The sequence below is a fragment of the Chelonia mydas genome, chromosome 2, assembly GCF_015237465.2.
Source record: "Chelonia mydas isolate rCheMyd1 chromosome 2, rCheMyd1.pri.v2, whole genome shotgun sequence".
Lineage (NCBI taxonomy): Eukaryota > Metazoa > Chordata > Testudines > Cheloniidae > Chelonia > Chelonia mydas.
In genome coordinates this window covers 240,136,964-240,161,444 of record NC_057850.1, presented here as the reverse complement: position 1 = coordinate 240,161,444, position 24,481 = coordinate 240,136,964, and the positions used below count along the sequence as shown (strand labels likewise).

Genomic DNA, 24,481 nt, shown 5'->3' with positions numbered 1-24,481 from the left:
AGCGTCATATGATGCAGGTTTCCCAATCCCATTGTTCCATGGGCATCCTACTACATTGCCAGCTGCTTTCCAACTGAAGTAGGGAAGGAGGGGGGACAGAGTGTGTGACAGGGAGTGTGTATGTGTATGGAGGAGGGGGGGAGAGACAGTGTGTTTTGGGGGACAGAGAGTGTGTCAGCATGCTGTCTTGTAAGTTCAGACAGCGGCAGGAAGCAACCAGTCCTGAGGCAGGGGGAGAGGGAAACCCCGAAATCAGCCCCCCGCCTCCCTCCCCAGCTCTCTGCACAGCAATCTCTCTCTCTTACACACACACAACACACACCTGCCTCTGTGTTCAACACCACGAGCATTCCACATTAATGGTTTGCTCTGTGTCCCGGAGGAGATCAGCACAGCACACAATGGCTGTCAGAAACAGAGCTTTGAAAGGGGAGGGGCACACGTCTTCAAAACAATGAGCAGAGTGGCCACTTGAGGGATTATGGGCCATTCTGGAGGCCAATTGATTGATTTCTGCACTGCAATGTGTTTACACTGCCAATACAGTGCTGTCTGTGCTTTAAGGCTTACGACTCTCGTGGAGTTGTTTTTTTTGCAACGCTGCAACTGAGGAGTATTTGTGCACTAAGTGGCTTGGCAGTGTGTACACCTTGGGAGTTACACCGCAGAAAGCTGCTTTACTGCACAGGAACTTGCCAGTGTAGACAAGGCCTAAAACCAAGTATAACAGCTATACCTTTCATAGTCTAGAAAGGTGACTAGGAAAGTGAACCAATGAACGTACCCTCCTCTTCCCACACTGCATTGCCTTATATCAGAATAAAAGAGTACTGGAAACAGATGTCAATATTGAAACAGCTACTGACCACGAACAAGTGCTAAGTTACCATTTCATAGTAACCAGGAACTAAAAAAGGAAGAGCCAGAATAAACAGCCATCCTTGTTAGTAAATGCACCAGAGACAACAGTTTATCCATTACATCTACTGTAGTTAAGTAGGAATTAACACAGAAAGCCATGAAACTAACAGTAGCTAATATCCTAAGAGAAGTCAGGAAGAGTGACAGTGATTGTGTCCTATCATCCCCTGCAAAATTATTCTCCTTCTACATTTAACTTTGTTTGTGGTACCCCGCCACACACACATTTCACCTGGGTTTTTCCCGTAAAATTTCTTTTCCAGCTTTCCAATGTCTGACCATCTCCTTCTCTTTTCTTTTGTCATTCTTGCTTTTCACCTCACTCTTATTCTTCTTACTTTCTTTCTCCTTTCATTCATAGAATCATAGAAATGTAGGGCAGGAAGGGACCTCAAAAGGTCATCTAGTCCTAATTTCTGATGTTCCACCAATTTTCTTCCTGTGTTTACTATGTTCTTACACTCAGATATCCCCCAGGTGATTTTACTAAGTACATGAAGAGCCAGAATGTGCATTTTCTCAATTTCTATTTCTATTAAAACCCTTCTATTACCGTGTGCTTTTTCTGATCCCTGATAGCATTAATACACATCAGTGCATAAAAATTAGAAACATTCAGATTTTTTAAGTATACATTTACAGTTTTTAATTTCTTCCCATTTTATAGCTTTAAATTACTACAGAAGATGTTTAGGCTTCTGGTTTTGAAAATTTTGGCCAATGTGTATATGAAAAGCACAAAATAACTTTGGTCATGTATTGAAAGTCTAAATTACTTTTCATTGTTAACACTGAAATAACTTTATTTTTAAGTGACAAAGATTTTATGTCACTAAGAGAATTTTTTTAAATCGAGGTACAGTTTTTACCCCGATGATGCAAACACTTAATGCACACATTTAATTTTAAGCATGAGTCGTCCCATTGACTTCACTGGGTCTATTTCATTTTACTCAAGTAACTACCTGTGCTTAAGTGTTTGCAGCATCAGCGCCTTAATATTCAACATCTTTTAGCCTATAGCTAGAAAATGTTAGAGTCTTAGAGAATTCAAGTAAGAGACCAACTAGTAATGGCATTCAAAACCAAAACCAAAAAACTCAACATTTATAATTGAGTTCATTATACATTTTAGTATAAAGTTACAACACCACAATTTTTCAAATTAATTTTACAATGCTAAATCTGATTTAAATTAATGATTAAAAAAATAAATCATGTGATTTAAATTGCTCATCTCTGACACACACACAGAGCAGACATGTCTACAAAGTTGTTCTCTCTCCCTCTACTGCCAATTTCCAAAGCCATGGGTCAGGTCTCACAGATGCTAATTTAAAGCGGAGCAGATGCTAATTTGAAAGCGGTCAATTGATGTCCATCTCAAGATACCTTTAAACTTTACAGTCTTTACATAAAACAAAACAGTCTTTCACTAGCCCACTCAAAAAGGAGCAGTCCGAGTCAGGCCCTGGCCAGGCCAGGCCCAGCTGGAGGAGGAGATCCTATGCCCCCGTCCCAGCTTCACCCAGAATTGCCCCCTGGAGGAAACAGCCAGCCCTTTTTAAAAACCTTGTCCGCTGAGCCCTGATTGACTTCTGCCCACTCTCTAGCCACTGGAGGACTAATTCTCCTTGGTTCCACCAGCGACTGAACCATGGCGGTCTCGCTAGGCCGTTTTTGGGAGTCTAAACTCACTGCTCTTTCTCCCCCATCAAAAGGACACCTTCTTTAGGCTGGGTGCACGCAGGCAGCAAGACCTCCAGCAGGGAGCATCAAATGCCTGGTACATACCATCACAGGTGACATGAACAGGCCTGGCAGGGCAGAGATCTCATCACACCCCTGAAACTAATGCCTGTACAACAGCCAGTCAAAGCCAGAATCGGAGATACTGTAGTAGGTAAATGAACCCAGACTATCTCAGAGTACGTCTACACTGAAAAAACAACAAGAAAGGAACAAAGAAAGAATGAAAGAAACAAAAACCCCATCTATGACAGCGAGTTGCAGAGCCTGGGTCTACAGACTTGGGATAACACTTCAGCACTATAAATAACAGCGTAGATGTTCCTGCTTGGGCTCTGAAACCCAGCGAGGGGGATGGGTCTCAGAGCCTGAGTGGGAATGTCTACACTGCTATTTGTAGTTCTGTAGCATGAGCCTGAGTCAGTCAAGCCAGGTTTGATACTCACTGAAGGGTGGTTTTATTTTATTGTAGTGCAGATGTACCCCCGTGAGCCTAGTGAGAAGCAGAGTGGTCATTCTCCCAAGGATTTATAATCCCAAAAGATTTATGAATAGGTACTAGACAAAGTTAAGAACAAGCATGTATCCTCAAAACCAAAAGCAATAATGCCGCACAGGTTCCCTCTCTGGGAACAGTGTAATGTTTTAAAATCTCGTTCTAGTGACAGGTATTCTCAAAGATACAGATTGCCTCTTTACAGGTAACATGAACAAAAAATTCCAAACCTGATGATGTATTTACACTTCTAGTTCAACTTCAGAAAGCTGCCTGCATCTCAAGTCAGGTGAAAAAGACTCCGCAGAAAAGATGAGTGTAGTGTTGATACTTTGTAAAATTGTTTTCTTGTTCTGGTGATAGTTTGATACATTTGATAGATTTTGATCTTCTCTTTATAATTGCACTTGTATCATGGGGGGAAAGGATTGAGATAAAGCAATCTGGATACATAAACTTTCAGGATTAAACCACCAAACACTGCGCTGTAGTCTTGCTTTACCAGGTAGTTACAATAATATAAATTTATTCCTGCTCATCCATCCCATCTGCAGCTGGATATTTTCTTCTAGGCTCCTCTTTCCCTTTAAGTCACTCAGCAGTGAAGAATCACCCATGATGTATTTTGTAGTTTGCTAGTTTCCTCAACAATTTCAATCACAGAAGTAGAGTTTGTCAGAGGAGCTATTAAGTAAAGTGTTGTTCTGAGCTAGCCTCAGGGTCTGGAGTGTTGGGAGTGGTACTAATTATTGTTGCTATGCCAGCTCTGGGAAAAGCCTTAACACACTACTCTGTAGTTACACTAAGAAATACTTTCAATTCTGTGATTCTAATAGAGATGGAAAGAAGCTATCAGGGCATCTAAGTCCAACTTCCTGCCAAAGGATTGTTTGCTAAAGTAAATTGTCTAGTGCTATGTCCAGTCTTGTTTAAAATGTCTCAAGTGATCGGGCTTCTTCCACTTCCCTTCAGGATCTCTGTTAACTCCTAACAAAGCAAGATGCAGCCCAAAATACATTTATACAGTCTGAGGAACACCTGAGAAGGAAAGCAAAGGATACAAACAGTTTTGGAGATTTCCTAAAGCATTTTGTCCTCTGGAGGTAGAATACCAAGACTTGATGGACACCCAGAGAGTGGGGTTTTCGGTCCTCTTTGGTGGCATGCAGCTTGGATAGAAGACAGGTAAGTGGATGACCTGGCTTAGATGAAATTCTGAGATTGATTTTGGGATGAATTTGGGGTGTAATCTCAGAGAAACTACGTCTCTGTGGAAGACTGTGTAAAGCGGGTCAGCCATAAGGGCCCCCAGCTCACCTACTCTTCTCACTGAGGTGATTGCATCCAGAAAGGCCACCTTCATAGATAGATGAGTGACGGAACATGAGACTAAGGGGTCAAACAAAGCCTTTGTTAATGCCAATAAGACTATGTTGAAGTTCCCAAACAGGGTAGGTTTCACTATCAGAGGAAAGGTTCTGATAACTCCCTTGGGGGAAAACGAACTGTAGTGGTATTGGTGAAGACCAAATAGTTATTCACTGGAGGGTGAAAGGTGCTAATAGCTGCCACAAGGAGCTGAGAGATAGACCAAGTTTTTAGAAAGAGGAGGTAATCCATCATAGTATGGGGCTTGGCACCCTCTGGGCGTAACTGACAATGCTGGCACCAGGTGTAAAATCTTTTCAATTCTGCTGTATAGCATTTCCTTGTTGGATCTTTCCTATTATTACTAAGGGATTACTAAATAGCACAATGTTAGAAGGAGAGATGTTGGGTTGGAGTGTTTCATTTTTCCATTGTCCTAAGTGAACAGGTCTGGGAAAAGCTGAATATGGATGCATGGGCAAGAGGAGATCTGGAGAATATTCGGGAACCAGAATTGTCGGGGCCACCATGGAGCAATCAGGATCAACAAAGCTCCATCTTGTTTGATTTTCCTCAGAATTTGAAGTAAAAGAAGGATGGGAGGAAATGTGTGGATCAGCTGTTCCCACCACTGAACTAGAAATGTCTCCTCGAGCTACATGGGGCAGTAAGTTGGGCATTTCTTTTCCTCTTGAGACACAAATATCTCAAGAGGGGGATCCCTCCTGCTGAAAGATGCTCCCTACCACCAAGTTGTGTAGTTCCCACTTGTGTCTGGAGAAGTGTCTGCTGAGGCTGTCTGCCAACATGTTGTTTACCCCTGGATGGTGCAATATTGAGAGGGTAATCTAGTGGCAAATGTACCAGTTCTAGAGATTGACTGCTTCTGTGCAAAGAGGGTGGACCTTGCCTCCCTGTCTGTTCATATAGCGAACTGCTGTCATGTTGTCTTGAACATGACTTGAACGTGCAAAGTCCGAGTGAACAGCAGGAATTATTTGCATGCTTTGAGTACTGCATGCAGCTCCAGAAGGTTTATGTGCAACTGGGATTCTTGATAAGTCCAGATACCTTGTGCTACATGTTCATCCAAATGGCTCCCCGCTCTCATAACCAATCTTTTTGTGGGTAGGGGAGGGATAAAGGGAACCCTCATATGCAGTGTCTCCCTGCTGTGCCATCAGGAGAGAGAAATCAGAATACTGTGAGAGAGCAAGATCGGTTTGTCCAGACTGTGCTTGCTTGGCACACACTGTTACCAAGCCTGTAGACAAAAGCAAAGTCTTGCAAAGGGTGTCACATAGGTATACGAGGCCATATGACTTAGAAGAATGAGACAGGTTTGAACGGTCATCGGGGTCCTCAACTGAAGTGGAGTGATGAGATCGTTCATAGCTAGGAATCTGTCCTGAGGCAGGTGTGCTCTGGCCCCAGTTGAGGGTGAGTGTTGCTGCATGGGAACTAAAATGGACTCTTCTATATTTACTTGGAGTTCTAAGGAGTGCAGGAGACCGAGTAGGGTCTAGGTTGTCTGTACTTCTTGATAGGACTTCGCTGTGCGCAACCAGTCATTGAGGTAGATGAACTCTGATGACTGAAGTGGGCGGCCACTACTGATAACACCTCTGTGCATAGCCTCAGCGCCACTGAGAAGCTGAAGGGGAGCACTCTGTACTGTTAATGGTGTGGGCCCACAGTGAATGTCAGGAATCTCCTGTATGCAAGGTGAATGTTTTATGGAAATAAGCCTCCTCTAAATCAAGAGTGGTGAACCAGTAGTGAAGGGACCATAGAAGCTGGATGATCATTCTGAACCCCCCGTGGAGGATGAGGACATTCAGCTGTCTGAGGTCTAGTATGGGCCTCCAGCCTCTTTTCTTCTTAGGGACGAGGAAATACCTTGAGTAAAAACCTTTTCCTTTGTGCTCAAGAGGTACCTGTTCCATGGCTCCCAGGAAGAATAGGTACTCTGTTTCTTTTTGGGGTATCTTCTCATAAGAATGGTCCCTTAACAGAAACAGGGAAGGGGATTTTGGAGGGTGGGACAGAGAGGAACTGTATCATGTAACCATCTATCAGATGTTATGTGGTGCCAAGCCTGGGAAAAAATGAGCTAGTTGGCCACCAAATGGGATACAGGAGTTCTGAACATGCAAATGTTGTTGGGGGACTGATCTGCAGCTCTCAAAAGTCCTGCCAAAAGGATTTCTTGGTAAAAGGCAGGGGCTGGAAGGAGAATAAAGGGGGGACATTAGGCTTACTATGCTGGATTTCCTGATGCTTCCTTGGCAGCCCACAAGCCCTCTGATGATAGAATGGTTGAGAAGCTGGTTGTTGTCTGTAGGATTGAGTCTTGGGCAATTTTCTCCACAGTGCTGAGATACAGATACTCAGCAAGTGAAGGGTTGTTCTTGAATCTTTGAGGAATAAAATGACTCATCTCTCTTTTCGCTGAATCGGTTATTTCCCTCAAAGGGCAGACCCTCCACAGTAAATTTGACCTCTTTGGGAAAGCCAGTGGATTGGAGCTAAAAAGGCTTTCTCATGACTATGGAAGTTGCCATTTGGTGGGAAGCTTTATCTGCTTCTTCGACTGACACCTTGAGTGCTAACCTAGCTAGCAATTTACCCTCATTGATAACGGTTTGGAACAGAAGTCTATTTTCTTGTGGGAGCGTGTTGGTGAATTCAACGCACTTATTGTAATTAATAAAATCATATTTAGACATTAAAGTTTGGTAGTTCACTATGTGAAACTGTAAGCTCACTGAAGTCTAGTCTTTCCCCCCAGAAGGTATACACATTTGGCCTCCCTCTCAGAAGGTGTAGAGCTGGAGTGGTGTTACTTATTCCTTTTGGTGATACCTTGTAGTGCTAGAGATCTGAGAATATGTATTCTCTAGCCTCTTAGATGGCACAAACCATTTCTTCTCCATTCTCTTCAGCAAGTGGCTGGAGTACACCAGACTGTCTTGGCTGGTTCTTAGACAGTCTCATTAGTTAGCATTGCCACCTTACTGGGACCAGTGCTCTGGAGGATGTCTAGTAGCTTATGAGGGGTGTCGTGCACCCAGGGACTTCAGTAAGGCCAGTGTGAGGGTCTGTAGGGCAAATGGGGCGGGCCTTAAGGAGGAGGGTACCATTGATTCTGAGGTGTGTAATCTCTCCTCGAAGAGATAAAAGGTGCCCATGAAATCTTGGAGTCTCTGCTGGGGATGAGCCCCTGTCTTGATGGGAGTGGTGAAGCTTTTCCACAGAAACTGGACACTGAGGAGGAGGCAGATACAATGTTGATGGGTGGTGCTATTGGTACTGGAGGTCTTCTTATGACCTGTCTGGTTGACGGTACTAGTAAGTGGCGAACTGATGGTGCAAGGACATGCTTGTTAGGACCGGGTCCAACAGTACTGGTGATTCGGGGTCAGTGTAGATATTAATGTCCTCTAGGGTAGTATATCTAGTCTCTGAGACTAATGAGCAGACTGGGCTTCTCTCCCTTGATGATGTCAGCAGTACTGGCATACGGGTCATGGTCTTCAGTACAGAAAGCTCCTTCTCAGTCCACGTCTGTACCATTGGCATAGGAAGCATTTGCTGTCTTCTTTCCCTTGGCAGTATCGAGGAGTACCCGATCCTTCGGCTAGGGCGATTTTCGAAGTATTCTTGCTTTTTGGTCCTTGGAAACCAGTCCTGTGCTCCTGGTGAGCTCCTAACACTCCCATACCTGGGCATGGAATCTCACCTGACAGAGGGTGTTGGAGAGCTTGTCCTCTTTTTTGGATGAGGATTTAGAGGGTTTTTTTCTCATGCTTCTTGTAAGAGTGTTTTCTCTTACCCTTCTTGTAACCTTTCCTGCTTCCGGACAAGGGGCACAACAGTTCTTCAGATACTTTCAAAAAGGTGCAAAAGAAACCAGGGGGCCAGAAGCTCAGCTTCAAAGAAGGGGCACCCAGAACTTCAAATATTAAAAAGGCATGAAATATTTTTACCCTAAAAGTCTATGAGTGTGTGGAATTCATGTTTTGTTGGTATTTTCCGATTTGTACTTAAACAACAATTATTTAATCGTTAGGCTTCTGTTGACCTCAGGCAAGTCACTTAATTTCTCTGCAGCTCAGGTCTTCTCTGCAAAATAGAGATAATACCCCCTACCTCCCTGTTTCTATCTTGTCCATTTTAAATTGTAGCCCAATGTTTTCTAATTCTCTGCCTCCACAGGTCTGGCTCAGAAAAAAAGGCTCAACATATAAGGACAACTTCAATAAAAATTAATATTGGCAAATATTGACATTTTGCTGTATTCTTCCATGCATTAGAGCATGCTTTATTTGCCTTTATTAAAACACTGAGATGCTTTTGAAAATACCTTCTCCACTTAACATTCATACACTCTTCTCCAACCTTTCCCAAGGTCAGATTTGTGAAGTTGTCACACTTTCACCATCACAATCCCTATCTTTCCTCATTTTTCAGAAAAGAAAAGCGTAAAAAAATTGCCATGAGACCAATTCAGTGGTCAGGTCACCCTCCACTCTAAGTTAAAGAGCAGAGGCTTTTACGGCAGGTTAACAATCACCAGGGATCTTCACAGGGCTTTTTGCAGAATTCAGCATGAGGAGATGTCATTGAAACCAAATTAAAAACATCAGATCATTGCTGCATTTTTCTTCAGAATGTTGCAGTGCTGCTCATATTCCACATACCTCAGAGAAGGCTATAAACAGAACACTCTTCTGGTAAGAGACTTATAGGAAGAGAAGGGCTGAGTCCTAGAGGAAATCTCCACTACAATAAGCCATTTCTTGCAAGAACAGGACTAGCAGTTTTTACTTGAGTCTAGCACATATGACTACACTCTGTTTTTGACACTGAAAGAAAGATCTGAACAGTTGTTTAAAAGAACAGGAATGTCACTAATTTTCTTAAATAATTAGTGAGATTTTATATACTTTTAGATTCTTATACAATTAGTCAGAGATCTCCCTCCCATGCCCAAATATTGCACTATTTTTAAGCTAGGCACATTCCTCAGAAAGGAGCCAAATGACTGCTGCAGGCCAGTGAAGCTTAGTGTGTCCAGCTGGACAGCCCATTGCCCCAGAGGAAACCACTGACACAGCATCCTTAGTTCTATTCCATGAATCATTCAACAATCAGCTCCGGAGTGAGCAGAGGCTCTGGTCCTGCAGTGAGGGCAGGCAGAAGAGGAAGAACAAAAACCTGGAGGAAAAGTGAAAGATTATGCATACTGTACTGTATTATACAAGACACAGCAGGGCCTGCAATTTGTATTTTATCATAATCTGTGGCGCAATCTGTAAAAAAAGAAAAAAGAAAAAAAAAGCAGAAATCCAGTCTAAGTTTTAAATCAGGGCACCATGATCCCTCTTTAGGTGCCTAAGTCCATCATTTCATCCTAAAGATAGTTTCAAAACCATTGCTCAGCTGCTGCCTCACTTCTAGGTGCCTTAATTTCAGCTGGTCAGCATTTACAAATCCATCTAAACTGCCTCACAGCAGGGGTGCTGGAACAATTTGTATAGTGGGGGTGCTGAGAGCCATTGAACCAAACTGTAAACCCTGTAGATAATGGAAACCCCTTCAAGCCAGGGGATATGGCAGCTCCCCCAGCACACCCTATTCCAGCACCTATGCCCCACAGCTAATGAGCTGCTTGGAGCGCTATCTAAGGGGGAAGCCCTGGTGGCCCAGAAGCGGGATTATCATATTAGGCGGGGGAATGCCTATCCCACCAGCGGGGATGAATCCTGTAGGTGTGCTCTGTGATACCTGTCACAAAAGACAGCCAGGCGTAAGCAGCGCTGATGTGTCTTCAGCCTGGTAGTTCAGACAGTCATCTGAGATGTGGGAAACCTGGGTTCAAATTCCTGCTCCTAATCCGGGAAAGCAGAGATCTGAACACAGGTCTCCCACATCCCAGGTCAGGGATAGGTTAGTGAGTGTCTATTGCACAAGTCTGGGTTTCAGCTGCTAGGGCTGAGATTACATAAGCAGCTGACCTGGTTGAGGCACCTAGCTCCTAGAGGTGCTGCATGGCTGGGGATCCCCAAAATGGAGGGAGGCGTCTATTGCTGACCAGTGTCTAACGTCCCAGATCAATGGGAATTAGGTGCCAAAATACCTTTGTAGATCTAGACCTAACCTCGGTCCCTTTCCTCTGCATTTCACTCCTGGCTAGCTCAGGAGAAGCCCCACTCAGCTTGCTGGCTTCTGAGAATTTGTTCCTTAGGTGCTTAAGTCCCCCCTTGCATTGTATGGGGAGCCTGGGCAACTAAGCTGGGACTGAGAATTCCACTGGGTGGCAACATTCAATGCTCAGAGTTGCAAAGCCTAAGTATCTTTGTGGATCTGGCCCCTGTCCTTTGATGCATCCACTTTCTTAGAGGTGCGCCTAAGATTTAATGCATTAGACTTACAGCTAATGTCAGAGAGATGTGAGTATGGTGTCTGGTTGTAATAACAGACAAGTCACTCTCAGAAATGGCTGCCAACCTGCCTTATTAGTTCCTAGACACTGTAAAAGGGGTAGGATTGAGACCAAAGGAGAAGGAAACAGAGATTGTTCAACAAACTCTAATATAAATTAATTACAAAAGGGGAGGTTAAAAAGAGGGAAGTTCTGAGCTCTCATTTAGCACAGAATCCAGATGTTCAGAACAAAATTAAACAAGGAACTAAAGGACATGAAAAGAAGAAATTCTTTAATTGCCTAACACTAATGCTAGGAGCCTGGGTAACAAACAATAGGAATTAGAACTGCTTATTTATGAACATGAATTTGATCCAGTTGGTATTAGTGAAACTCGATGGGATGATTCACATGCTAAAATGTGAAAATCTATGGTTATAACCTATTTAGGAAGGATCGAGTGAGTAAAAAGGGAGGGGGACTAGCTCTCTGTGTCAAAAATGGCATTACCTGTTTCCAATCACTGATAACTTGGAAGAAAATGATCTTGAAAGCTTATGGATCAATGTCCTAACATATAAAGCACAAGATGGGGTGTTTGTTAGGTTTACTATGGCCTACCAAATCAGTCTAGATAACCAGCTCTATAAGTACCTTCCTACAATATGTGGTGGAATGACCAGCTCTGTAAGTACCTTCCTACAATAGGCGGTGGAATAAAATTGTGAGGTCATGGGGTATTTTAATTTGAGTGAGATATGCTGGAGATCTCATGCTGGAGATCTAACGCTGCCAATACATTCTTGGAATTTGTAAATAATATAAATAAGAATTTCCTAATTCAAAAAGAGTTGCAACCAACACAGAGGCATTCTATATTAGACCTAAACTTGACAGATTAAGAACTGATTGCACAACTAAAAATTAATGATAGTTTAGGTACAAGTGATCATGACTTGATTATATTTGTTATGTGCAAACAGAATAAAGTCTAAATCAATAATATATATAGTTGGAGTTTTAAAAAGTCCAATTTCACAAAGCTGAAAACAACGAGACAAATCAGATGGGAGGAACAATTTAATCAGAAAAATGTGAATAATAATTGGGATTTGTTTAAGAACACTAATAGATGCCCCAAAAGCTACAAATCGAAAAGAAGGCCATACTGGTTAAAAGACCTACCTGGTTTAGAAGTGAAGTCAACCAAAAAAAAAAAAAAAGTAACAAGTGGAAGAAAGGGGAAGTTCATAGGAATTGTAGAAAATTGATAAGGAAAGGAAAAGGATACAAGGAAAAAGCTATGGTCAGCAAAGTTAAGGACCATAAATATATTAGGAACAAAAAGAATACTGACAATAGTATTGGGTCCATTACTCAATGGAAATGGTAAAAGTATCAGTAACAATGCAGATAAGGCAGAAGTGTTTAATAAATATTTCTGTTCTGTATTTGGATAAAACCCGATGATGTAATCATCATATGATAATGATAACATTCCTTCCATTCCATAGTATCTCAGGAGGTTGTTAAAACAGCAGCTGCTAACATTAGACATTTTGAAATCAGCAGGTGCAGGTAACTTGCATTCAAGAGTTTTAAAAGAGCTGGTTGAGGTGCTCGATAAACAGTTAATGTTGATTTTCAGTAAAACTTGGAACACTGGGAAGTTCCAGAGAACTGGAAAAAAGCTAATGTTGTGACAATATTTAAAAAGAATAAACAGCATTATGAGGGTAATTATGGGCCTCTGAGTCTGCCAGCCATCACGGACAAGATAATTAACTAAGAATTCAAGGAGGGTAATATAATTAATGCCAATAAGCAAGGGTTTATGCAACTAGATCCTATCAAACTAACTTGATATAGTCTTTTAATGAGATTACAAGTTTGGTTGATAAAGGTAATAGTGTTGATGTAATGAACTTTGGCTTCAGTAAAGCGTTTGACTTGGTAACACACAGCATTTTGATTAAAAAACTAGAACGATATAAAATTAATATGAAAGAATCGGGGAGATAATATCTTTTACTGGACAAACTTTGATATTACCTTACGTCTCTCTTGTGTTCATTTTATATATGTGTGTGTGTGTGTGTGTGTGTAAAGATATATATCTCTTTACACACACACACACACACACACACACACACACACACACACACACACACCCCCATCCACCCACCCCACTGCAAACATAAAATAAGCATGGCACACATTAAATGGATTAAAACCTGGATAACTGACAGTTCTCAAATGTAAACGGGGAATCATCACTGCGTGGGTGTGTTTCTAGTGGGGTCTCACAGGGATTGGTTCGTGGTCCTACACTAGTTAACATTTATCAATCAGCTGGAAAAAACCAAAATCATCACTGATAAAGTTTGCAGATGAATCAGAAATCTGGGAAGCTGTAAATAACAAAGAGGACAGGTCACTAATACAGAGCAATCTGGATTGCTTGGTAAATTGAGCGCAAGCAAACCGTATGCATTTTAATATGGCTAAATGTCAATGTATATGTCTAGGAACAAAGAATGTAGGCTATTATTTACAGCTTGGGGGACTCTATCCTGGGATAGGTTTCAGAGTAGCAGCCGTGTTAGTTTGTATTTGCAAAAAGAAAAGGAGTACTAGTGGCACCTTAGAGACTAACAAATTTATTTGAGCATAAGCTTTCGTGAGCTACAGCTCACTTCATCGGACGCATTCTCCACTGAATGCATCCGATGAAGTGAGCTGTAGCTCACGAAAGCTTATGCTCAAATAAATTGGTGAGTCTCTAAGGTGCCACAAATACTCCTTTTCTTTTTATCCTAGGATAGTGACTCTGAAAAAGATTTTGGAGTCATGGTGAATAGTCAGCTGAACCTGAGCTGCCAGTGTAACGCTGTGGCCCAAAGGGCTAATGTGATGGCTAAACAAGGAGCAGAGAGGTTATTTTACCTGTGCATTTGGCACAGAGGTGACTGCTGCTCGAATACTGTGTCCAATTCTGGGGCTCGCAATTCAAAAAGGATGTTGATAAATTGGAGAGGTTTAGAAAAGAACCATGAGAACGATTAAAGGATTAGAAAACATGCTTTATAGTGATAGACACAAGGAGCTCAATTTGTTTAGCTTAACAAAGAGAAGGTTAAGCAGTGACTTGACTAGTCTGTAAGTACCTACATGGGGAAGAAATATTTAAAAATTGGCTCTTTAATCTAACAAAGAAAGGTATAACATGATCCAATGGCTGGAAGTTGAAGCTAGACAAATTCAGGCTGGAAATAAGGCATTTTTTAAAAACAGTGAGTGCAATTAATGATTGAAACAATTTACCAGTTGTGGTGGTGTAGATTCTCCATCATGGAATTTTTAAATCAAGATTGGATGTTTTTCTTTGCCTCCCATACAACAAAAAGAAACAAACTGAAGCTTTTAGAGGCAGCATGTGTATGAGGCAGAAATGAAACAAGACAGCCAAAAAGGGGCCTCAGTCACATTCTACCCTGCTACTGCTGTCCTCAAACATAAAACATACCTGAAGAATTAGGGAAGTTTTGCCAATTTCTTGCTAAAGAACTAAGACTTTGGAGTGAGATCCTGTAAGATAATGGACAAAATGCCTAAAACCTACCTCTTTGTGTAAGGAATCCTCAAATGCAAACTACAAACCCTCTATTATAGGTTGGTATGGAGGGACTTATGGTCTTACTTTAGATACTTCAACCAATCTTACTATCAATTCAGAATCAAGTCTCCATTGACTTTACGATGGGCTTATGTGCAGCATGATGCCACAGTGTCCTTAGAGCAAGTTGTGATGCTATATAATGCCAGAATGTAAAAATAAGCTAAAGCATCTGACAATACCAAAAAATAAGGACGAGGTGTTATTCTCACATGATAGCTGTCCCATATCCACACCAAAGGATATTTTTAAAAGTCCCACTTATATTAGTCTCAGTCAATTTATTTCAAGTATTTTTGTCTATCCTTCTATGTCTTACAGAAGGGTTAGTTCTATTGTTACCACTGTTATTTCCATATTTCTAATTTTATATACTCTCCCCCAGTCTGTTCTCTATGCTCTTCCTTTATGTAATGTGGCTATAGCAAATACAGTGCCTCTGCTACAGAGCATTGCCCTGGCTAAAGTTAACACAATAATTTTTTCTGATAACCCTGTAATAAAAAAGACTATTTTCTAGGTAGATGGGTTAGAGATGTTCTAGAAGTTAGCAAGTAAGCTTCTTTGGTTTTGCTGTTCAGCATTACTGTGAACAATGTATGCACAGGATGAAAATTTGAACAAAAACATGGGGAAGCAAGTTAAAGATTTGATAGTAATGACTGAAAGGTATTTTTTTGGGGGGTGAAGGCTGAAGTGCTTGAATATTTTAACAAGAGTCCAAAGCTTGAGCTAACTGCTTTTGACAGACAGCTTGAACTGTAAGTATTGCAAATAGATACTATATGTAACAGATCTACAGAAATAAAATCTAACACTGCAACTCCCTACTTCTATTTCTTCTGATGTGAGAAGAATATGGCATTTAAAATCTGTACCCTCATAAATTGTCTATCAAGGAGATAATGCTCTCCAGTAGATCTGCTGAAAATTTAAAAATTATTTTAACACTGCAAACACATCCAAAAAACAAAAACAAGAAACTGAGTTGGGCTGACTAATCAAGAAGTCAAAATCTACTAGAGACACTGCTTTCTATGACAGAACAAGAAGCAATGGTCTCAAGTTGCAGTGGAGGAGGTCTAGGTTGGATATGAGGAAACACTATTTCACTAGGAGGGTGGTGAAGCACTGGAATGGGCTACCTAGGGAGGTGGTGGAATCTCCATCCTTAGAGGTTTTTAAAGGCCCAGCTTGACAAAGCCCTGGCTGGGATGATTTAGTTGGGGACTGGTCCCCCCTTTGAGCAGGGGGTTGGACTAGAGGACCTCCTGAGGCCTCTTTCAACCCTAATATTCTATGATTCTATGAGGTTCCCTTATTTTTAATTTTAAAGAGACTCAATACTTTAGAATACTCCAAGAAGTTGTCAATGACAGGATAATTGGACAGGGGCACTGTTGCAACGTGGTCAGCCCCTTTAAAAGCCTGTGGAGCCAGGGACGAGCAAGACTGGACTTAAGGAGAAGCCCAGCAGGCAGCTGCTAGGCATCAGCAGATCCAGCTAAGCTGCAGCTAATGATAGGCTCTGATCCCCAGCTGGAAACTATATGAGAGGGAGGGCCAGGAGAGACAAATACTGCTGGGCTTCTCCTTAGGCCAGGGCTTGCTGCTCCCCGGTGCCGCGGGCCCTTAAAGAGGCAGACCTCCCTGCTACAGGCATTCTTCTTACAAAGCAACAGTCTGGTGCCTGAACAAGTGCAGTATGAAGCCAGAAGAACAGTAATTTGTTTCCAATCGAGGAATCTGAATATTTCAACGAGAGATCACGATAGTTCATCATCGTATAAGTGATGACCAGATATTTAAAGAATTCAATAAACTTAAACTCTCTCGCTCGTCTTTCATTGTATACAGCAATTCCCAAGCTTTGGATTCAGCTCCCTGCCCAGGGTTGATTGTCTCAAAGATTGCACAAGTGATGAGGAAGTGAGCTGAGCTGCTCAGCACGAGAACTAGCATACAGGACAACTTGACAAGAGAAGCGTGTATTTAATGTATTGCACTCCACATTTTTTTTTAATTTAGCCCCGAAATAGGGATTTAATATGGGACTGGGAGAAGGATAAGATTTATTAAATGGAATACTGGAATTCACAGTTAGGATCAGTGAGAAGTGTGCATGCGTGTGCATGTAAGAAAAGCGAAGTAAGGATGCCCACCTTTTATCCAGCAATCATTTTATGGAAGAAAAATATGAGAGCAGTTTTTATAGTTACATTGGTTGAAAGCTTCCATTCTTGTACATATTATGTACAGAATTATACAATATGCACAAGTATGTACAATTTAGTGATTTGTTTGGCCAAGTTCTAGGTACAATCTGAATAAATAAGAAATGGATGTGCCTACTAGTTTATTACTTATGTAAAATTATCAGTAGACCTAAAGCTATTAGGACAGGCATTTTTATTTTTTTAATCCATGTGAATATAAAAAGACCTTTGTAAAAAAGTGAACTTAAATCTTCTGAATATGGGAGCTTCCACAGTTGGGGTCTAATCTTGCATTTCTTAAGCATCCAAAGATGACCACTGAAGTCAGCAACAAATCTATCTGGACAGTGAAAGTTTTGAAGGTTTTTTTACCTGTATGCTTTGGATACAAGGAATTGAATAAGGACTCCAGGTTTTCTCTTACATTTTCTGTCCTTTTCAGATAAGTGCTGAGATCAAGGTTGTGTTGGAGCTTTTCCATCTTGCACTTTGGCCAGGAAAAGGATTGTAACAAGTCCTTGTTATGTGTAGACAGAATTTAACTGCATGAGAAAATCCTGGGGTGCATGGAGAATTTTATTCTTCTAGAATATACAGGGAAGTTCATGTGTGCCACAACTAATAGCTATTCCAAGTCTCCTCCAGACAGTTATGGCTGATTAGGAACTTTTCAACAAAACATTTTTTTTTATTTGTCAACACTGAAACTTCACAGGAAAGGGTTGGTTTTGATAAATTTCTGTATTCGGAAAAAATGAATTTTTTAAAACTTCCCTTTGACATTTTCAAGATGAAAAAAATCCATTAAAATGCTTTTTTGTTTAAAAATGTATGCTAAATATAGTAAAAAAAAAATAAAATAAAAAGTCATAATGTCAATGTTTTAACTGGACCAAACTGAAATTTCTTTCAGATTGTTGGTTCACAAAAGTTTGAGATTGACTTTTTTGTCTAGATCGAGAACTGGAAATTTTTTTTAATATCACAAAATTTTCCCCAGGATGGGAAAACTCTTTAGCTGCTCCACTGCTAATGGGAAAGTTTTTAAATGGGAAAGTATAGTGAATTGGCAGACAACTGATCACATGGTGGATGAATTAATGGTGGATGAATTAATGATTTTAACGCTCTATTGCTATCCTCATTTTGACACAATGCATCCAAAATGCTGGTTTTGACAATCTAATTGGTTTTCTATCTATGATTTGTCTGTTAGTGAAGATGAAGACAGCTGCATACATCACCCTGCAGATAACTGAGGTCTGCTTTACTAGCTAGACATTTTCAGTCCTTTATATGCATGTATAGCAGCGATTTCATTCCTTTAACCACCCTCTTCCTTGGACCATGGATGGGGAGCACCCCTGAGCCACACCCCCATGCCTGAACCCCCTGCCCCAGCCCTGATCCCACTCCCACCCTCCGAACCCCTTGGTCCCAGCCCAGAGTACCCTCCCGCACCCTGAACTCCACATTTCTGGCCCCACTCCAGAGCCCGCACCCCCAGCCAGAGCCCTCACCCCAATCCCAATTTCGTGAGCATTCATATCCCCCATACAATTTCCATACCCAGACGTGGCCCTCGGGCCAAAACATTTTCCCAGCCTTGTTCTAAATAGAGAAGTACAGTTGTAATCCAGCAGTACAGTCCGTTGGCAATGTTTACATCTAGTGTTTCAATTCTGGCCAATAACTACCCAAATTGCACATAGCACAGGGATTTTGCTCTAAATTACTACTCAAAGGTGGTGTTTTCATTAGTCATGCACTGTTATCCAAACATCATTACTGGCAGGGTTAGAAACAGGTATTGTTTTGTTCAAGGTTTTGTCAAATATTAATTAAGAATAACATGTATATGGTAGATGAAAACTGTTACTGCACAGATAAAACCATGTTTATCAGACTTGAAGATGACATATTTAGCTGTGTTTTAGGAATAATTAGAAAGCGTACTGCCAAATTAAAAACATATAAATTTTTTTTTTTTCCTTTTACACATTTTGGAAAACTTGACTTTTTCTCTGGTAAAAGGTAAGAGGTATACCCAGTTTACAGTATAATGCTCTTGGACTATCTGAACTAAGAACGTTTCAAAGGTGGCTTTGGACTGTCACTCTACACTCTCGCGGCTATGCACATCAGTCGTATTTTTAGGTACAGGTAAACAGCAGTGATATTCAGTTCCACTCAACTGGCTATAAAACCGTAAACATGAAGGGATTATGTCCTCCAATTTATGACCTGAATTTTAAATTCATTTGTCTAATACTTCTGAACCGCGGCTTTAATCCATCAAATTAAGAGTTATGTTAGCAAATCTAGGCCAACTCCAGCAATTTCCCTTAGTGTTCTCTATAACCAGGACACCAAAAAGAAATTAATACACTGCAAACGCTGATCTTGGTAACAGCATCTATTTTTCCATGACAGGCTAAAGAAGGTGAAAGTATTTACTGTAGATACAGTGTGTAAATCAATTTTATGCAGCTTGTAAAAAGAGAATACATTTTCACACTAAGGACTACTTTACAGATTTCCTTCTTCCCCTAGAAGAAAAACTAATTCTTTCTCCCTGTGTTTACTTGTCTCTTTTCCCAATCAATGCTCCTCACCATAGCCACAGTGTAGTGTAGGCTAAAATTATTTTCTCCCACATGAGTGACATTCTAAGTAGTGATGGAAGAGGTTAAGAAGTGAGGCAATGTCTTTGTTCCTAAGTACAGAACTGTACCACCTCCGATTGATTTAGATTAGGAAAAAGAAATTAGCTTCTCAGTAGGTCTACTTTCGTGCGTGTTATGCACATATTGCACAGAATTAATTGCTTCACAAAAAAATTGCAAGATTACAATTGCTGTATACTCTGTGGATGAATTCTGAATACTGTAGTTTCACTTGAATCTGATTAGGCATCAGTATTGTCATATGTAGTGCTGTGTCTCAGAAGAGCAGCATTGAATTAATAAGACTCGTTTGGGTAGAGAGGCAGCTGGGCACTGTTGCGTACCCTGCACTGCCAAAGAACTATTTAATGTCCCGACAACCAGGCTACATGTGCTACTGCATAATCATTTTGTGACTCATTAGGTTATTGAGGACTGCAACCTCAGAGTATTCTCAGAGAGTATATGTGAAAGATGGATGGTGGTCTTACCCAGTCCTAGGGAGAGAGCTCTCTACTACCACAATGAAAGAAAAGACTAGCTGGGTTTGTTCCCAAATACACTTTTTTCCCACAAGCAGAATTGGTGAATAAAGCTGGTCCAAAATTTTCTATTTCAATCTTTGATGGGAAATTAGATTTTCAACAAAAAGAAACAGTCACAAAAAGTATCTGCTTTCCTCCAAAAAAAAAATTGATTTCAAGTTGGAAAAGTGGGAAAAAAAAAGCTTCCACAATAAAAAGTCCTCCTGTTCTCCCCTTTATCTCAACATAATATTTCAAACGAATTTCCAACCACCTCTGCTGGGAAAGCTTTTATGTTTCCTAGGGGTGAGTCTACAGCTGCTAAATCTCAACAGTAAGTGAAATTTTTTTGAAACAAAAGTAAAAAAATTGCTTAGCAGACACAGAGAAGACTTAGTTAAAAGTTACTGTAGAAGGAAGCCACTATAAATTGCCTAATCAGTAATTTAACCTGATTTGAAACTGCCAGCTGGAATTAATGTTTTGACTAATGTAATACAGTGAACAAGATAGGGAGACAGCACTCTTAGACCTCCTCCAGGAAAAAGATTTGTACCGGTGCAACTAGTGATTTATACATTCAAAGTGCTTTACAAACATTAACTATTTCTCAGAACACCCATGTGAAATAGCTAATTGTTATCTTCATTTTACAGCTAAATGGTTAAGTGACTTGCTTAAGGTTACAAAGCAAGTCAGTGGCAGAGCTAAGCTACAGACTCCAGCATAGAGAGGTATACAACCAGACAGACTAGTAAGAGTTAGCCTGGTAAAGGATGGAACCTGCTAGCAGTCAAGAGAAACTGGACATTAGGGCAAAAGATTTAGGTCTGGTTTACATGCAGTTTTTGTCCTTTAACTGTATTGGTTTAGAAACAGATGTAATTAAAATGGGACAATCCTTCATACAGATGCAGTAATACTAGTATAAAGGTTCATCTCATACCACTGAGCTGATTAAAAGTATTAAAGTTCATACAATAAATTATTATCCAACTAGCTAGCAAACCCTCAGCTCGGTTAAAATGGCCTGGTGTAAAGTGAATCAAGCCCGATGGGAGTGAAACAAAAAAAAAAGCAGCACCCTTATTAGAAAGAGTTGGATTGCCAGTGTGACCTTGAACAAAACGAAAGAAGTAGAGAAGCATACAGCATTAAGTGTGTCAACATGCTGTCCACAGTATCTCGGACACCTGCGATTATACCAGCGTTTTGTTAATTCAGTCATTTCTATTTTAGGTGGCTGGTGGAAATCAGTAAGAATCTGAGGGTTACTACCACTTTCACAGCTTGACAACTGTATTGTAATACTGTTCCTGCTATGCACTTGCAAATCGGTCCAATCTGCATATTGTGAAACCAAGAAAGATGGGGTTCATACCTGTCATGTCTCAGTGCCCTCATATCAACATACACAGTGGTCGGATCTGGTCCGGATGTTCCCTGTGAAATGTAACATATTCTAGTTAGAATTTCATTTATATGAATTTATAATGATATGAAATGCAACATATTCTAACTGGAATAACTGTCAAAGTAACTTTATGGTTTAGGAATGGAAAAAATGGTCTTTTAGTTAGGCTAATCAAATAATATTTATTTAAGGTACAAATAAAACCAAACTAAAACTTGATTATAATATCTTATGTATTATATGATAATTATACTATTATAACAATCTCAATATAATAACCTCCAAATATACCTACCCTAGGATAACTGTTGCCTTGCGGCTTGTGAGAACTTCAAATGATTGTACTAATTAAATGTCAACATAAGCTTTTTTGCTTCCAAAAGGTTGACTATTCAGCACATTGATACATACAAAAATATATTAAATGTTTTTTCATATAAAGGAATGCTGAAATTGCTGCGGAGACACAGTTTAATGGTAAAAGCACGTGGTCAGGAATGTGAAACATGATTTGCAAAGAATCTTCCACACATGCAACAGAGCATATATTTAAAGCTAAAGATATTAAAAGGCAGAACACATGACATGAACTGATATGGATTGAAGATATATAAGCAATTATTCTGTTCCTTATCAGCTTTCCACTTTATATTTTTACTGCCCATTTGGTGTCATAATATTCAGTCACTCTGGTAACAGCAGACTGTTTTTACAGTGGTTTTGTACTCTGCAATGATTTTTCCCTTATCCAAGTGCTTAAACTCATCACCATGTATAATCTGAATTTCCTATATCGAGCGATCCTTTCTTTGCTACATACTCCACTCCACAGCCAGGTGGAAAGCTAGAACAATGGAATTTTGGAAATTCTGTTCTAAGCAGCTTAATGTTTTGAACACCAAATAATAGTTACAGGAACCCTTGTATCAGTTACTTAGGTTTTCAAGGAATATTACAGACCATCAAACCACAATGTCTTCTAGCCACTTTAAGATATATAACACAATATAATTCTTAGAAATGGACATATTTAGAGCTAAGAGAATTAAAACCAATTTGCTATTTTACATTTCTACTGCAATGCTTACTGGTAGTTCCACAATTTGTTCAGCACTGAAAACTGTGATGATGTTCTACAGGTAAACAATTTCCATACCGAAAAAGGGAAAAGACGTTACTAACAATTAATCTTTACAATACAGACACTGATCAGTAACCCACCACCAAAAGAGTCAAAGAGAAACAGCACTGCACATGCACGTTAGCCTCTTTAGCTTGTAATGATACAAAATACAAGATACAACATCCTATCTAGCCATTAAAGATGTGATTTGCCGTCTACTAATAAACTCAGCAGTGTAACAGACTAGTGCTGAGTGGAGAGCTTAGTTCAAGTAAGGATGAATGTTGAAAAAAACCTAAAAAACCTGTTACCCTTAATTTTTAAAAAAAATTGAATGTAACCAATTTGTAAAATAATGGAAACAAGTTAGTTAGAAAATTAAAGACAACCATCATGGCAATAGTTATTTTCAGTGGTAATTAAATAATTACTATAGCCAGCTAACTTTTCATGAAGCCTGCATCCAGTCAGAACTGTACTGGACTTGTTCATAATCACACACAAAGAATCTGATAATCCTCAAATCTCCAGACTCAATTTCTAGTCTGTCCCACTGTTGGAAGCTGATAGGTGGGTATTTAGGGAACGTGAAAATCCCCTACCTGCTCGGCCAGCTTCCCCAGCCTGTGAGGCTATAGCAGCAGGAATAGCAGGGATGAAGGAGAGAAGGAAAGAAAGTAACACAAGACAAAAATAATAACGACATATGGGAATGAAGGGTGGGAGAGGAAAAAAAAAAGAGAGGAAATGCAAAAAGCGGGGAGTAAAATAAAAAGAAAAACAATGTCAAATACAGGAATCTTACAAATTAACTATTTTACCATTAAAGGTTTAAAAAAAAGTAAAAAATGAGGTGTCGATATTTTAGTAGAGCAACAGAAGAGACAGCAACAGACTGTTAACCTTAGACAAACAGACTTAAGTGATTTTAGGACACTACAGACAATGTTAGTAGACAATTTATGTTAAGCACGCTATCTTTCATGTGAAAGTGTAAGTAAATATAATAGACTCGCTATTTTAAATGCACATAAATTGAAACAGGGGCTACAAGTTTGCCATTACTCTAAAAATAAAGGTTGTTAGTGATTACTTTCCCCCCCTAAAAGCAGTAAGTATCTGGGTTTTGTTTTTTTGGGGCAAAATTAGTTGGCAAAGGGGGAAAAAAGAATACTTACACATTTTTCACCCAGATTAACCTGCTCATAGGGTAGAATAAAATCAAGGCTTCTTGTATAGTCTGATTTCTATATGTTCAAAGCTAATTATGTAACTCGGTACTACAAAACTCCTTCATTCTTTGTCCACAAACCCTGGAATGCAGGGTGTGAAGCAGTAAAAGTAAATACTAATAAAAAGCAAATAGTTCAACATCAAGATTCAACAGTACAGTGAAGGAACAATAAAAAATACAGAGACGATTATCCCTCTGTTACTAAGCCTGCTGTTTCAGACACTCTGGTGATGTAGCAACCACTGACTGTGCTGGCAGGTGGAAAACCTAAACTCCGAAGGGCCGCATGGGACTGGACCTATGCTCGGTGAAGTCAGACAGTTCCAGGAGCACTGGATTGTGCTGCACTGCTTTAATAACAATATCAGTGCCAACAGAACTAGGCTGTCAACTTCTTATCCTAGAGGAAATTGTCACAGCAACGGCTAAAAATTGGTATATTTTGAATGAAGGGGAAGAGGGAGCATTTTTAAATAGGACATGTTTACATATTACATTGCTGCCTGAGAATAGCCACATAGATAATAATGTCTAGGTTTCACCGTATACTATAAAACTGCAACTCAGCATGAGACCAGCTTAAGCGCAGTAAGTCCATTACCAAACATATACACAAATGCAAAAATGTAACACTCCAATTCCAGAGCTGACTTTTAAAAATACC

The 24,481-nt window shown here is 40.2% G+C and overlaps 1 protein-coding gene across 11 annotated transcripts in view; it reads right to left on the bottom strand.

The window, feature by feature from the left end:
* Positions 1-24,481, bottom strand: part of DIP2C (disco interacting protein 2 homolog C) — a 486,518-nt gene that overhangs the window by 33,366 nt on the left and 428,671 nt on the right. For 4 of the 11 annotated variants that reach the window (XM_043541505.1, XM_043541504.1, XM_037891030.2 and 1 more), the window contains 3 exons: positions 23,186-23,215; positions 22,549-22,593; positions 21,428-21,489 (listed from right to left, as the gene is read on the bottom strand). In XM_043541505.1, coding sequence (XP_043397440.1) covers positions 21,428-21,489; positions 22,549-22,593; positions 23,186-23,215 — 137 coding nt within the window. The remainder of the gene's footprint in view (positions 1-21,427; positions 21,490-22,548; positions 22,594-23,185; positions 23,216-24,481) is intronic. The other 7 variants (XM_007054120.4, XM_037891026.2, XM_043541507.1 and 4 more) reach the window with 2 other exon arrangements.